We start from the raw sequence: 15,329 nt of genomic DNA, 5'->3' as shown, positions 1-15,329 counted from the left end.
AGACAATTGGCATAGCAGGGTGAACATTTTACTATTAAATTCCACATTGTTGGGGTTTTCTTGGACATCGTTGCCGTTGAAAACGGTTTGACCTCAAATGTATCGGCGGAAATACTTTTCTAAAATGTCCTCCCTGCCAAAAAAAATGTCGAAAAAAAGTTCCGGCCGAACGAGACCATACTAAAACTCGAATATGTTTTAAAAATCAATGACGAAAAAAACTCAAAAATGAAAAAGAAGAAAAGAAGACCCATCTTAAAAGATTTTTGGAAAAGCCTTACTTGTCTTTTACATATTCCAAAGTCTGAATCATTCTGAATCTAGTCGGAACATTTGTTTGAACTTTCCTTTTCTTCGTTTATTTCAAAGAACCAAAATGTATCCCATGGCTTTAATGTCTTTATATCCATTATCCGGGGAAGGTGAAAGAGAAGCCTCATTACCACACGTGTTGAAGTCATCAAATTGCCCCCCTGTACCAAACCCAATCCTGGAGTCGCATGAGTTGCAGTCATCCTGGTTGTTAGTAGTGATGCCGATTCTTGCTTTGGCGTGACGAGACTCACCACACATAACATTAAACCCTTCCCTGTTACAGTTTTTCTGTAGGGAGGCCTCTGCTCCAATAAGGTTCTTCCACGTGTCACGACTCAATGAGGTGCTTCGGTGTTTCCCGTCAGCGATCAGTGAGTGAAGAGAGCTGGCCTCCTTGTTGAGGACAATGAACCTGATCTGTCCGCCAATCTTCATACCGAGGCAGATCTTAGAGATGGGTGTGGTCCAGTAGGTCGGTAACTTGGTCTCTCGCAAGTCGAATCCAGTTTCTCCTCCAGCAATGTTGTATTCAGTTTTGTTGCTCCAGTAACTCGAATTATAGTGAAAGGTCGTCTAAGAGAATAATGTTAAACAATGTCAAACATTTACGTATGATGCACGATTCTCGCAGTAGAGAGCGTTATTTATGCAATAGCGAAAATCAGACCTGAAAAAAAAAAATCAGGCCTGTACGGGATTCGAACCACTGACCTCTGTGATACTAGTGCAGCGCTCTACCAATTAAGCTAACAAGCCAACTGGGAGCAGGCCGTTAAGTTCATTCGTAATAAACCCGTGATGATAAATCAGATACAATGAATATATGAAGTTCATATATTTTGAACTGCGGTATTAGATACGGATGATGTCAAACATTTCTTAATGGGTTTTGAATTATCCACCCCATTGTCCTGCTTGTAAAATTTATTTTCCTAAAATAGCTGTTTGTTCTTCTCTGGAATTCACTTTAAATCTACTTTCAGAGAGCAAGGTTAGGCAATGAAAGGAAGCTGGTGATCATGAAATATTTATGACTTGGTGACGTAATATACGGCATCATTCATGCAGAGATACTGTTCTGTTTGGTTAATTAGAGCCAATTAAGTTAGGAAACGGTCATTACTTATCATCTGGGAGGTGCTGGAGGATTTTGGTTGTGTCACAAATATAATCGACCTGATCCCCCTTAGGCTCCCAAGTATTCTACGGAATCCCCTAACTGGCAGTCAATTTTCTATAGGCCCCCCCCCCCCCCAAATACGTTTGCGACGACTGATCCCCCCACCGTTCCCCATGGTAACCATGCATGTGACTCCCACCAAAAATCTACATATTCTCCACCTTAGTAATGTATGATGACTGGTTCGGAGATATGAACAGGGCCTGGAAGTCGCCCTCCCTGTCAATCAGTCAGTCAGTGCCAGGGTGACGAAGTGGACTGTCATGACACAAAACCAATAACAAAGTTGATTACGCATGATACCTTGTTACCATTAATCTTCATAACTGGCGTCCATCCTCCATCTCCGCATCCAAAATCTCCCATGTGACAGAGAACTGTAGTCGGTCCAGAGCTCAGATGAAGGGAAACCAGTTTAGTCCCGTTTAATCTGGTAAAATGGAGTTTGAGAAGGTAAGGAAGTCATTTGTTCTCTTCATCCAATGAATTTAGAACATTAAAAAGTTCTCAGTGAAATACTACTAGTATTTGTGGATCCAATGTGATTTTAAGCACCTGGTCACATTTGCGTCTCCAGCGAGTATGAGTAATTGGACTATATGCTGTCCAAATTGGAAATAATTTGGATGAAAATTGGACGAGGTCTATACCGAGAGGAATTTTTTTAATCCAATTGTTTCCAAAATTGAACAAGCATGTAGTCCTCTTATTTCTTAATTTTATAGCTAGTCGGTTGTAATTGTTCATTGCTCAATCAAGCTATTATTTTTGTAATTGTTTTTAAAACGGTCCAATCAAGAATTAAATGAATTTGGATAGTTTCAGATATACAAATAAATCCTTAATTGGTCAATTTAAAAGATTTAAAGAATAATAGCTGTGCTGACAAATCTGGATTAACTACCAGCAATACAACTCAAGTGTGGGAAAAATCTGTTTAAAAAAAGAGCAAGCAGTTCATAGCACTTACTTGTGCGCATCATACACTTCCTTGCATGATTTTACAGCTAAAAGACAAAAACGACTTTTTATTGTGAGAAACGGAAAAGAAGTGTAAAGTATGGTTATATGGTAACAGCCTTGCAATGAATTGACTTCGCTTGATCGAGAGGAGCCAGAATTTATTTGGAAGAATTTGTTCCTCCGAGATATATCCTCGATACCTCCTAAAATCTCAATTCGGAAGAAATCTCGATCAATCGAGTCTGGATTCCAGCTCAAAGTTGGGTTTGTGTTCGGGCTGGACCTCGAGTTGGTGGCTCAAGATATTTTTCTAGTAGGTAATTAGATTTGATTATTTTAATTCAAAGCTGCACAGTAAGACTATTTCGGAGTCCGAGATGTAGGCAAGGCCTTTCAGTTGCTCCAAAATGAAACTTTTCTGCTTTCTTTTGGGAACTCTTACTCAAGCACATATTTGGTATTTGGAGGGAGCCTGGTAGCATTATTTTTTGTAAATAATCATTCTGCGGGGGTTGGGGGTTGTCACTTGCATCCCGATCAGTACCCTCAGAGTTGTGGACTTCTTTTGATCGATGGTTTTGTATGATAATAAAAAAAAATTTTAATCATAACAGATTAAAAGAGTATTCATACCTTTCTCGCAATATTTTCCAATGAAGTCGTTTGTGCAGACACATTTAAACGAGTAGTGTATATAGCTTGTCACACAACTACCACCGTTAATGCATGGAGAGGAAAAACAAGGCAACTGCCGAAAGAAGGAGAAAGAATCGTGACACATTTTGTACTCATGGGTTAAATAGATATGAGACACTTCTCCACCTTTACGGCCAAAAAAAGAGGTATCACTATTCATTACTGGACAACTTGACTTCAAAGTAAGAAACTACACTGCATCATGATAGCGTGTATAGAAAAAAGTCAAGTCTATGTTGATATAAATAGCAATCCCCACCTTGATGGAAACGTGATGTGAAGTCCTATTTTCCCTGTATTCCTCAGGAATGGTATACTTCTGAGAGGACAGCAACTCACACCAAATCTTTCCACCTTGTCTCTTTGCCACCGCCAAGTTTACAGACCAGCATAAAGGATTCCTCAGGCATAAAATGATGCATTCGTAGTCATCGAACGCCGCGAACGTTCCAACTTTAGGGGCAGTGAGGTAAAAGTATTCATCTATTGATAAAAGACTTTGTCTGAAAGTCTGGGATGAAACGTTGGACTTGTGTTCCAAACCTGTTGTTCCTGCAAGGAAACAGGAAAAAGCACTTGTAGACGTGTTTTCGAGATTTGGCAAAATAACTTCCAAGCTCTTCCCGCTTTTGAAGCTACCATTCATTGGCTTCATTCAGGAGATAATATTTTGTGTGTATGTTTGTGACACTGATAATAATAATAATAATAATAATAATAATAATAATAATAACTTTTATTTATATAGCGCCCATATCTTAAATTCATGGCGCTTTACAACACTGTGCGGGGGACTTTACCAAACTGCTAAGGAGTTTACAATCAAATAAAGGCGAATATAACAGATGCCCCCTCCCCCCAATTCCTAGTAAACAGGCCAGACCACATCACAGTAATCTCGTGAAGTGGGTTCTTTAACGTCCCCTGCCTAACCAAAGTTAGGGAGCTTTAGCAATGACGACAGCGACGGCAATGAAAACGTGGTGTCGAAATCTAACTTTTCGTTTTTGTAACTCTTTGGAGGTTATTCCGATGTGTTTCACTTGGAAAATGCTGGCGAACTATTCAGGGACTATATCCCTACGAAAGGCGTTAAAGTAAGGAGAAAGAGAGAAAAATTAACCGTCATGCGCTCACGTTCTCGAGAAAACCTAAGGTTTGGTTGTTTCACATTGTTGTTTTGGCGAGAACGGCAAAAAAATGTAACAAAATGTTAAACGCACGTGCAGGGCGATTGTTTTTGCTCATTGAGCCTATTGTTTTCTGCCGTTCTCGTTGCCGTCGCCGTCGTCGTTGCTAAAGCTCCCTATTAATAAATGCAGGAGACGGGACCTCCATTTATTCGTTCCTATCCGAGAAGACTAGAATATCTAACCATTTCTTGATCGATGTTATAGAAAGGTAGCATTTTCTTCTCAATTATTTTAAGACCCTGAGTGTTAGTCCGGCCGGGGCTCTAACCCTCGACCTCCCGCACAACAGTCCGGCGCTTGACCAATTGAGCTAACCGGGAGGCGGTTAGGATGGCGACTATCAGTGTTCTCTTAAACTTAAGACATAATTCTATTACGATTTGTGTAAAGGCAGAAAGAATCTTACCTCTTGGAGAAGACGCGTACGTTCCATCATTACGTCCCAAAAAAGACAACGATACTCCGAATAAAATGACGAAACAACGGCGTATAAAACGGTGAAACATGACGGTGCTCTCTATATCAGATGGGGTTTGACTCAGTTATCGTTTGCGTGGGTGTCTGTTTTTCTGTCGCTCTTTTTGGATATCAATGCAGTTCATCGATTTCTTGTTTATCTTTTACACAAATTGAAAGGCCCAGTTTTTCTCTGCGGACTTCAGGAGAGTATCAAGCTTTTTTTTGGAATTTCATAGAGCACGGTGTTCGGTTCTAATTATTGCCTTGCAGGAAAACGCTTCACACTGTAATTCACCAGGGGTACTGCATGTGGAATTCTGATATTTCTCCTATATACAAATATACTCTGAATTAGGCCGGTAATGTAGCCTCAAAATTAATTTATTTTTTGCCGTGTTTAGATTAAACTTGTGAATGAAGTGCTCTTGTGCTTGTCGTTCGACTTATTTGAATCTAAAAAAGCATTTTCCGTCCTATAATGTACTCCCGAGCCAAGAAAACGAACCAGTCACATTTTAAAAACGTTTTTCGCAAATTTTACATTTCCAAAAAATATCGACAAGAGCAGGAAAAAGGAGTTTGACTTTTTCCTTCGTATCAAATGAGATTTGTTAGGCTCTTGAGGTTTAGAGTTCTGGAAAGAAAACGCTATCTTGAACTGGGAAAAAAATCACTTTGCGTTGAAACTTTATACTTTTGTTGGTAGACTAATTGAAAGCAAAACATAATCTCTTGCTGAAAGATAAAACGGCTTTTTTTTCCTTTTTTTTTTTTCTCAAGATGGGAGCAAGATAATAATAGAATTGGCAACTTTAATGGTCCTTTAAAATTTGATTTATGTCTCTGGCAGATACCGTTTAAACTGGCGCCTCCATGTCATTTAGACCTGAGACAAATGAGACACATTGTCAATCTTGAGGGTAACTGTCACTTTCTATTAATGATGTCAGTTACAAAAATTCACTTAAGGAAGTCTTTAATTATATCTTAAGATAACCGGAGATGAAAAATCGCTTCAATCACTTCTTACTGCTGATGGTTATAACCTTGTATTTTTCATTAACGCCTTCTGTGAATAAGGAACTTTCAGCCTCAAGCGAAAAAGTCGTTCAGCACCAAGACTGAATGCGTATATTCATGATACTACCTTCAAGTTCGCTAATCTTGAAAGAAATTGTTCAGCAAGGCGATTGTGCATGCGCGTGCATCATACGGAAAGTGCTTCATATTGCGTGAAATGGATAAAAAAAATTGAGTGAAAAAATTCAAGATGAAAGAAAATCCATCAATCAATCAATCACTCAATTCATGAACGAATAAATAAATTGTAGGATAAACTTCTAACTGGTCCAACTATAGATTTAACGATTTCAATCTGCAGTTAGATGTTTATCCCACTGTTCTCTTTTGGCATTTATCGATAAATTCACGTAAAGTTCATTGCTTGTGTGTAAACCTTTCTATCTCTTCTTCCTAACTTGATTTAGATAACGACAGAAACGTCAGATACTTTTATTTTAATTTTCAAATTTTTAATTGTTTTATGTTAGACAATTTTTTTTCAAACACTGGCCTTCTCTTACCCGTTTTAACAGCATTTGTTTCGTTACAATTTAGGGCAATGAAAGTTACAGCTGAGTAAAGATAAACACTAGTTGTGACGAATTCTAGTCCAAGGTAAGTGTATAGAAGTGTCAAAGATCCTTCGCAAGGCAGATCACCAAGATGGACTATCGCGCATCGCCAGGGATGAAAAATTTCAGTTTCTCGGATGCAAATACGGTGATGCCAACCTTTTTAGTTAACAATTTTGAAAAAATTAAGAAAAAAAAAACAACTAAGCAAAAACTAATTACACAATCTTCTTTTGTCCAGAGTTTTATTTGCAAGGGTGTTGGCAAATGACAGGGAATCGAACGTTTTTGTTAGTGTTTTTTATATCTTTATTTATATATCGTCCACAGAAATGGGGCCAGTGACTCCCCAACTTCATAAAATGTTTATATCGCCTCAAAATGTTACAACAATGTGCGATGTTTCAACAGATTTCTACACAAACTTTATTTTCGATTCAACATTTCATTTCTCGCACAAAAAGATGCTTGCGCCCTCTTGGAAAATAGGTTAATCGTTTTCGCCTTGAATCAGAATTCTTTTAGCAGGGTATTTTGATTGATAGTAATTGGAGATAGCAAACGGGTTGAACTTAACATAATAAAATCAACATGCATACTGGAGCAGTTTGAACTGAATATCCATGGGAAAATGTAAAAGGTATGTTTGAGAATTGATGTACCTTATGCGTTGTTAATAGCTTCTTTTCTCCCGTGGAGCACTCTCGGGTGAAGTAGGTACCTCAAATTGAAGTTTATTAATATGCTAAGGAGTTAAGCCATTTTACCGAATAAAGAGTTTATGGATGGGCTGATCGTAACCCGAAGAAATAGAGTGTCATCCACAATGTACTGCCTTGTATTAAGTTTCGTATGACTTACAAACTTTCCAAAACCCATTCCTGGGTTTTCTTTTCCCGTAGGCCTGGAAAGGGATTGATTATTAAGTATGTCTCTGATCTCCCCAATAACATTTTCTCGCTGGGTAAGATCTTCTTGTTGATCTACCAATTCGAACTTCACTTTCTTCTTAATGGGCCAGGGTAATATGGCGTCATATGCACCTTTTATAACTTCGATAAATACAGACAGGTGAGTACCTTTGCCAGTTCCATCACCATTAGGATAAATAACTACTTTTACCTTATAGCCATTACTATCTTTTTCAGTTTTTGTGTAGAATGGATCACTGTGTAATGCTTTTTTTCCTTCGGTCTTTGCTTGTCTCAGAACTTCACTGTAACCGTCAATCTTCCAAATAAATGTTGTTGTGTGCAATGATTCCATGGCATCCTTCAGCTCCGACTTCGTCTTATACAATACAGTTTCTGTGTTATCCAGCTTGACTTCTGTATCACCTAACTTCACTTCGGTTTCATGCAACTTGACACTAACTAAATCAAGATGGACTCTTGTGGAAGATTCTAGATGAGATTCCGCTGCTTGTCGTTGAATCTACAAGAATAAATGAAGCCTCTTATATTATAACCTCTTGCACAGATAACTAAAGTTATTTTAATTTTCACGGTCAATGGCAGAGTTAGTACACAGCGTCTTCGATACGTCCCTTGGAAATTTTATAGCTAAATGTAAATTCCAAGAGAGTCATTAGGTGAGTTTGGTCAAATACTGAAACCATTCTTTAGTTACATTTTCAAGCAGATAAAAGAGAATAGAGGGACTCGTTTAACTATGTACAGTGAAATATGGATTTCTACATTAAGTCTTGAGAGCCGCCGGGGAAAACAAGAGTTTCCATTTTTCGAGGTAAGTTTCAATCGTTTCCACTCCAAGTCTCTGAAACCCAAGATCACGGCAATTTTCCTCTGTCAGCCTTTATGCGGCAACTTTCACAAGACAGGAAAAAACAAAAAGCGAAAAAAACCAAAAAAAAAAAAAAAAACCAAAAAAACAAAACAGGACCGATAAATTAAAAGGAAGCAGCGGGAAAATTTATCTGTTTTTGCGTAGATTTATACAGTAGCACTTTGGGAACATTTGACGATAAAGCAGTTGTATGCATACATGTATGCATTGCTGAATTTTTATGTACTTCTTGGTTATTTCAATTATCTCAGGAAAAGCCACGCAATATGTTCCTTTTGGCGTCTACTATGTAGCTCAGGCTCACCTTTGTTTTACAGCCCATACGTGCATAAGGACAGGAAATTACAGTCAGCGGACATTCGTCTTCAGTGTGAGTTGAAACCTGAAGCACACGAACGAAAGTGATAAGATATTCGTTGCACACGTCTGTTTTTTGGTTCAGTTACGCTTACCCTCCAATTGATAGACAAAAGGAAGGGCCACGAAGTCTTAAGCCGAATCTGCACCTGTAGATAAGTTTGGTTGTTTTATTGAAGTGTATAGACATGGATAAACTATAGAGAGGCGGAATTGTTAGAAAAAGGTTGGCCATTTTAAAGCGCTGAAACCAACTTGATTTATTTTCCAAAACAAATAGGCCCAATTTGAAATGGTAGTTTGTAGCACTTTGACTGACTTGTGGCATGTAATGATCAAATTCATATTGAAGATACTAAAACATTGATAAACAACACGTAAATCGTTCTATTTTAGAATTGTAAATAGAAAGATGGTAAGTTTTGAGCTCGGTTCATATGAAGATGAACCGAGCTTAAAGAGAAAAATTTGCTACCTTTCCATAACATCAAGAAATGGTTAGATATTCTAGTCTTCTCAGATAGGGACGAATAAATAGAGGGTTGGGATAGGAGACGCTAATTTCTCACACACGAGATTACTGCGTGTTGGATGTCCTCCCCTGGGGTGGGATGGCTGGGAAGGTGGACTAGCTCGAATGGTTCGTATGTTTCCTTGTAGTCATTCCCCACTGCATATTAATGCAGTGATAATGGAATAAATTAAATTAAAATGTATTTCGTCTTGTCATGAGCGTGGGACAGAAAAAATTCTGAAGGAATCGAACCTTAGACCTTCGGATTCCACGCTCCGATTCTTTGCCACTAAGCCACATAAACTCCACGATGAGCAAGGCCTGTTACGAAGTTTATGTATGACACGCGTCCTGCATACTGCTAGGATCGGCAATGTCGACTGTTTCAGTCTTTTGAAGCTGAAGGAAAATTTTTCCTTTGGCTCACATGCTCTTGATTACTTCTTAGACTGTCTCCGAGGTAAAATTTTGGGTATAGGTCGCTTAATGATATACCATTACGGTAGTTTGATCAATTAAATCAATTGAGATAAATGGTTCTGGTTATTGCTTCTGAGGTGTAAAATATCAGTCAATTACTCGTTGGCATGGTGATATCCATCGCTGTCTGATCAACCCTCGAAAAGTTAAATAATAGACAGCGTTATTCATTGTAATGAGTGAAAATCAATCTGACAAATGTTTTGATGGTCTCAGTGATTTGGTGATTACTGCCTAGATGGCATGTATGAGGGTTTAAACTACGGGAGAAAGGGAGGGAGGGATAATTAATATTATGAATAAGAATACGTATTCAAACAGAGTATGCAGACGAAATAAGGAGTCTCACCATTTCTCTAGGAATTGAACGACCACAGCTGTTTGGACAAGTTACAGGGAACCTGCTGCACTCTTTGATATGATCCTTAAAATGAAAAATTCCACGAATTGCATCTAGGAATCTGGAAATACTCATTTATTTAAGCGTTTTTTTTTCATTCCAAGGCACATACTTTACTTATAGTTCAGTCCCAATTTAGTTTTAGTCTTGTATTCACAAAATTTCATTTGATCTAAAGGAAATGTTGGAAGACAAAGGGTGTATTGTTTTTGAGAGTTTTTCGCCGTTAAATATTGAGGACTTTACCTGCATTTGACACTCAGGGTGGGGCTCGCTGCAGTATTCACAGTTAAAGATTCTCCAAGGACACTCAAAAAGTTGGTGTTGTTCAAGATGTCTTCTTTGCACTTTCGCTCCACAGGAAAAGTTGACACACACCAAGAGCATGAAAGAGCAAGATTCTAAGTGAACCTATTCAACAAATAAATACAACCAAAGAAGGCGGTTTCCATAATCTAATTTGTTTCATAGCAAAGCCCCACTACAGTGGGTAGACAACGGATAAATAGCCACACAATTCTGAAACATAAAGCACTCACAGGCAAGTCCTTCAGTTAGAGATTTCCAGGGACTTACTCCCCCAAGAAATGTTTTGAATTTTTAATCCCTAAGTCTTCTACATTGGATTTCTAAGTTATCAAGTAAGATAACACCTTTTCCCTTTCTCCTCGGGTAAGGCCTTGGGATTGAAGAGAAAATTTAAACTCTGTCCATTTTAAGTTGCAGAGGATTTGAAGCAAGACAATTCTTTTGTTTTAATCTGAACAAATCAGTAAAACAGTTCCGCTAACCTGTGTCGCTCTAATCGACAACATGTTAGAGCCATTGGTGAACCAGAGGGACTGCTATGGGAAATATAATTTTGAGAAGAATGTTTATCGAAAATTACTGTAACTTTTATGAGTCAAGTTAACTCTTTGTTCCTCAGTTCGCCTGTCCATCCACAGCCGTCACTAGGGCACTTGATAACCAATGAAAGAATTTTTCTTTCTGTAGCTTTGTCGGGGAAAACATCCTGCAACATATATCACGACAATGATATTTTACAAGATCTCCAACCACGTGAAGTGTAAAACAAACAAGAGGTTCCGCTATGGTCATCACCAAATATTACAAGCTAACACGCGTGACTAATCAAGTGCATTTACAATTAGAACTATAAAAACAAAACATCACGTGTTGAATTTTTGAATGAGAGGACTGTCCTGTCATGTGGGAAGATGTGAAAATATGTTAATTTGAAATCACAGACAAGACATCCACTATTTCAGAAATCTACTACCTCACAATGATTTAAATCCTGTTCAACATTCATACATTCATAGCTCTTGTACGTTTTCATCGACTCATAACTTGGATCAGATCCCAGATTAACAAGTTATTGTTGAACTACATGTATCTTATCAGACTTTTTGTTGTGTAGTGTTGCTGAGTATTTTTACGACTTGTGCCGTATTTTGACGAGCCTGGAAGGCGAGTCAAAATACAAACGCCGAGTAAAAATACTGACCAATACTACACAACAAAAGGTCTAGTAGGAGATTTATTATCCAACACGCCAAATTGTTATCTCAGTGCGGGGGAATTTCGCGGATATTTCTGGAGTACAAATATCGCGTGATATTTGTACTTGTCTCTCGCGTTATTTGTACTTAACGAAGCACAGTTGGATAATAAAAAGCTATACGAGGCAGTTACTGTTATGAACTTCAGCTTAAGGAGGTATTTACCCGGTCTTCATCCAGGTTGTGCCCGTCTGCCGGACAAGTTAAAGACTGGCCTTTGCTTCGATGCCTGTTGGTGGTGGGAGGAAAATTTTAGATAGTTAAAACTCTTCTATCTCTACTTCGTGCAGCTGCAGAAAATTTTCTGCTGGTATACCAATATGGTATACTCAAGGTTTACGTGTTATATCTTCTGCTTAGCTATGGCTGCAACTGGATTTAAAGGAATATATAGACAATGTCAACACCACAACTGAAAGAATGACAACAATACTTGGGGTTTTATTTTCAGTAAGCTTTCCAACCTCAATCTCTGCTGCAAATATTCCCCTCAGCACCTGTAACTCAACACTCCAGTTATTGTTGCATTTTAAATGCTTTATGCCATAGTTATATCAGTGACTTGTTAGAAACTTATAAGCCTACTAGGTCTTTACGATCATCGAGTCATGTCATTCCTGAAACCATAAAATGTAGTGTAGATCTTAAAGCGTTTAAGGGTCATCTTAAAACTTATCTTTTTAAGCGTTATTTTAATGAATGATTATGTTTGATTATTAATTTTACGTTTTACCTTGATGATGAAGCGCCTTAGAGCTCTTGGACAGGGAGCTATATAAATTGTCATTTATTATTAATATTATTATCATTATTATAATTGGTGCTTTCTCCTTGTTAAACCGAAGCAACTTAATTTGAAAGCAATTCTGTTATAAACAAAGCCAAAAATAAAATACATTGAAGAATAACAAGGGGATTATGAAGGATTCATAGAGAAATAATGCTTTTGAAGGAGAATATAAAGAAGGAATATTCAACAACAAAGTTGCACAATCAAATTCCAAAAAAAAATTCACGTTACATAGAAAAACCTTTCGGTAGATAAACATGTAAGGAAAGATTCTGGATCAATTGCATACACTCCCCATTCCCAAACGGCCGTTTGTCATGAATTTTTCCGGGGGAAGTGACATACATGTAGTTTGTTTACATTTATCTCACGAGGCATTTCACATATCACTATATTTTTATTCGACGCAATGCAAATGAATGTCTGAGTATTTTGTGGTGTGGCGCTGTGATGATGATAGAACGAAGAAAATTTTAGTCTGGGTCGATGAACCAAACAGAAAGCTTGTTGTCTATGGGCAACGATTTCTTTATATCACTCAAAAGTATCGTGCCATTAGCTCGATACATTACTTATTACGGAGGAGTCATTGGATCTCTGAACAACAGCCGAACTTAATGCGAGAGTTAAATGCAGGTGAAGTGCGACATTTGAATCAATTAAATTCGAATGCTTTAAATTAAATGCGACGTTCGCCGTATCTGCGACTGAAACAGTCGAAGATTCGACTTCGGTTCGACTTTTGAATCAAACGTCGCATCTCACATGTGCCGAACTTAGCATGAATTATAGGATATTATTATGATTCATTTATTACCCACAACTCGCCAGGAATATTGACAGCGAACAGAGATAAATTCGACAGAGTTAAATTGGACGTTTGAATCAAATGCCGTATTTAACTATTTTAGTCGACTAAAGTAGGAGTTAAGTTCGGCACATGTGAAATTCGACGTTTGAACTGGGCCTTAGGCTTAGTCGTTTAACCTGAATGATTTTAATATAGAGGTCGAAGACGCTTTACATTGCTCAATCAGTCAAATTGATTTCCGCTTTCGATTGTAAGATTTATCATCTGAGTCCCTTTGGATAAGGAAAAATTTTCCAAATACTGCGAAAGATGTCTTATATCCCGCAGTCGAGGATGTTTAGAGGCATATTTCCGGATGGGCTGATTCAGAACATAAATTCGGCACCACGTCAGAAATAACCCTCTTAGTTCTAAATCGCTAGATTAGACTATTACCATTAACTTGTGATACCGACTACATAATCGATAAATATCTTTTTGCTATAGATAACACACTTTACTTCAATTAATAATTACTGACTTGTCACCCACAGATTCTATGAAGTTTTCTAATATGATGCAAGTCTTCAATAGGATTTTGTTCAACATAAAGTTTTACCTTCTGATGTACTCCTCAAGGCAATCTTTGCAATATCTGTGGCCACATCTTGTTTGAAGTGGCTCTTTTAGGGGCAAATGACATATCAAACATTGCAAATCCTCGTCAACGGCTTCCACAAATTCCTCGTCAAGGCCTACAGGGCAGTGTTCATCTGTTGTGAATTCCGCCATGTTGAAAAACTATTCGGAATGCAAAAGCAGGGACACGTTGATTTGACCTTTGATACATACTGTTTATGTAAGAAGTTATTAATGATCCTCTTGCCACTAGAATTAACGCAATTTTTACTCTTGTATAGCAATTGTTATAACGTACTCCTCTTGACCAACTTTTAACCTTTCCGGTTAGCAAATCTGAGTTTTTATATATATCACTTCTTGGAGTCAGGTCTGCCAACACCTTAGCTTAGCAGAATATTAATTAGCGGTTTCAACCATTTTAGAAAATCAAAGGCCACACTCTTACCAGAATAGTCGAGTTGTAGTATTTCATGTCCCACTTTCAAGGATTATAACTATGAAAGCTGAGCTAACAAGGTTCAATAAAAGACAGCACACAAAGGAGGGAATAGATGTCTATGGTTTTATCAACCTGTCGATGTGGACAAAAAACGGATTTCCTTGTGCTCCCGATTTATGAAAACGTTTACATAGGCTGAATTGAAATATCCCGTGGTTTAATACTCTTCGTCAAAATGACATAAACCTTTTTTTATTCATGATATTTGATAATGTGTGTGTGTGTGTGTGTGTGTGTGTGTGTGTGTGTGTGTGTGTGTATGTGTGTGTGTTTGTGTGGATGGGGAGCGGGAGCACGTTGCCAGTGATGATCTCTGCCAATCAGAAGTTTGCCACTCGAGTCGTGCAGTTATAATCGCATGTAAATATTGAAATCGCAGGGGAAATTGTGACCGTCGATAATACTGTCTTGAAATTCGTTTAGGTTGGCCGTGGTGCAACCTTGTCTCGAACAGTGAAAACATGTGTCTCTTGTCCGAGCGAAGACTGGTGACGAAATTCAAACTAAATGCCGCTGTACAAATCTACTGCGACTGCATTAACATATCTAATGCGACAGCATTAACAGAAATTGTGGTATATAAATCTGAGAAGTTTAACATACGGCTAAGCATGAACAGATGCGACCGACATATTTTCAAATTTGCTTCCTTGCTAAGGCTGAATCCAAAGGGTACTTTAAATCGCAAGTTTAGGATATCAATTTAGTAGACAAACTATTTGGTAAGGCCCTTAATTTCAAGAGATCCGAACTCTTGAAGAAAAATGTCAAGCCTGACAGAAGAGTCTTCCCGTTAGTGCTTGATTACACCCCAATCCTCCCAGATATTCAAATGCTTATGAAAAAACACATACACAGCAGTGTTAATTTCTTCGCCTGAGCTCTTGGAAAATTGTCCTCCTAAATCGATATTTCCTGCGACATATCGTAGAACCAAAAACCTCAAATATACTGGTTGTTTTAATTGCTCCATAAGATGTGACTTATGCAAACAATTTTTTACCAACGACTAGTTTGAGGATCTTTGTCCCAGGCCTTTTGTAAAA

The 15,329-nt window shown here is 38.0% G+C and overlaps 2 protein-coding genes and 1 long non-coding RNA gene across 3 annotated transcripts in view; 1 reads left to right on the top strand and 2 right to left on the bottom strand.

The window, feature by feature from the left end:
• The window catches only part of LOC148729461 (uncharacterized), a gene marked incomplete at its 5' end in the record, with an annotated part of 5,017 nt that extends 128 nt beyond the window's left edge, over positions 1–4,889 (bottom strand). The window contains 6 exons of the mRNA XM_088762354.1: positions 1–888; positions 1,799–1,925; positions 2,466–2,502; positions 3,092–3,206; positions 3,414–3,706; positions 4,754–4,889. The exon at positions 1–888 is cut by the window's left edge and continues 128 nt beyond it. Coding sequence (XP_088618480.1) covers positions 364–888; positions 1,799–1,925; positions 2,466–2,502; positions 3,092–3,206; positions 3,414–3,706; positions 4,754–4,889 — 1,233 coding nt within the window. The remainder of the gene's footprint in view (positions 889–1,798; positions 1,926–2,465; positions 2,503–3,091; positions 3,207–3,413; positions 3,707–4,753) is intronic.
• A 1,457-nt stretch (positions 4,890–6,346) lies between these two features.
• On the bottom strand, positions 6,347–15,281 carry LOC111342014 (TNF receptor-associated factor 4). Its single transcript, XM_088724543.1, has 8 exons — positions 13,762–15,281; positions 11,728–11,791; positions 10,912–11,012; position 10,703; positions 10,244–10,408; positions 9,947–10,021; positions 8,551–8,628; positions 6,347–7,874 (listed from the first exon to the last, which is right to left on the bottom strand). The coding sequence occupies exons 1-8, from the start codon at positions 13,932–13,934 to the stop codon at positions 7,194–7,196; spliced, it is 1,338 nt and encodes a 445-aa protein (XP_088580669.1). The 5' UTR covers positions 13,935–15,281; the 3' UTR covers positions 6,347–7,193.
• On the top strand, positions 12,681–14,325 carry LOC148729460 (uncharacterized). The gene is made up of 2 exons (XR_015988514.1): positions 12,681–12,988; positions 13,697–14,325. It is a non-coding gene; the product is annotated as an uncharacterized LOC148729460 (long non-coding RNA).
• Positions 15,282–15,329: the final 48 nt, after the last annotated feature.

Source organism: Stylophora pistillata, chromosome 6 (genome assembly GCF_964205215.1).
Source record: "Stylophora pistillata chromosome 6, jaStyPist1.2, whole genome shotgun sequence".
Lineage (NCBI taxonomy): Eukaryota > Metazoa > Cnidaria > Anthozoa > Scleractinia > Pocilloporidae > Stylophora > Stylophora pistillata.
Note: the sequence above shows the minus strand (reverse complement) of the source record. Positions and strands in the feature narration are given on the sequence as shown.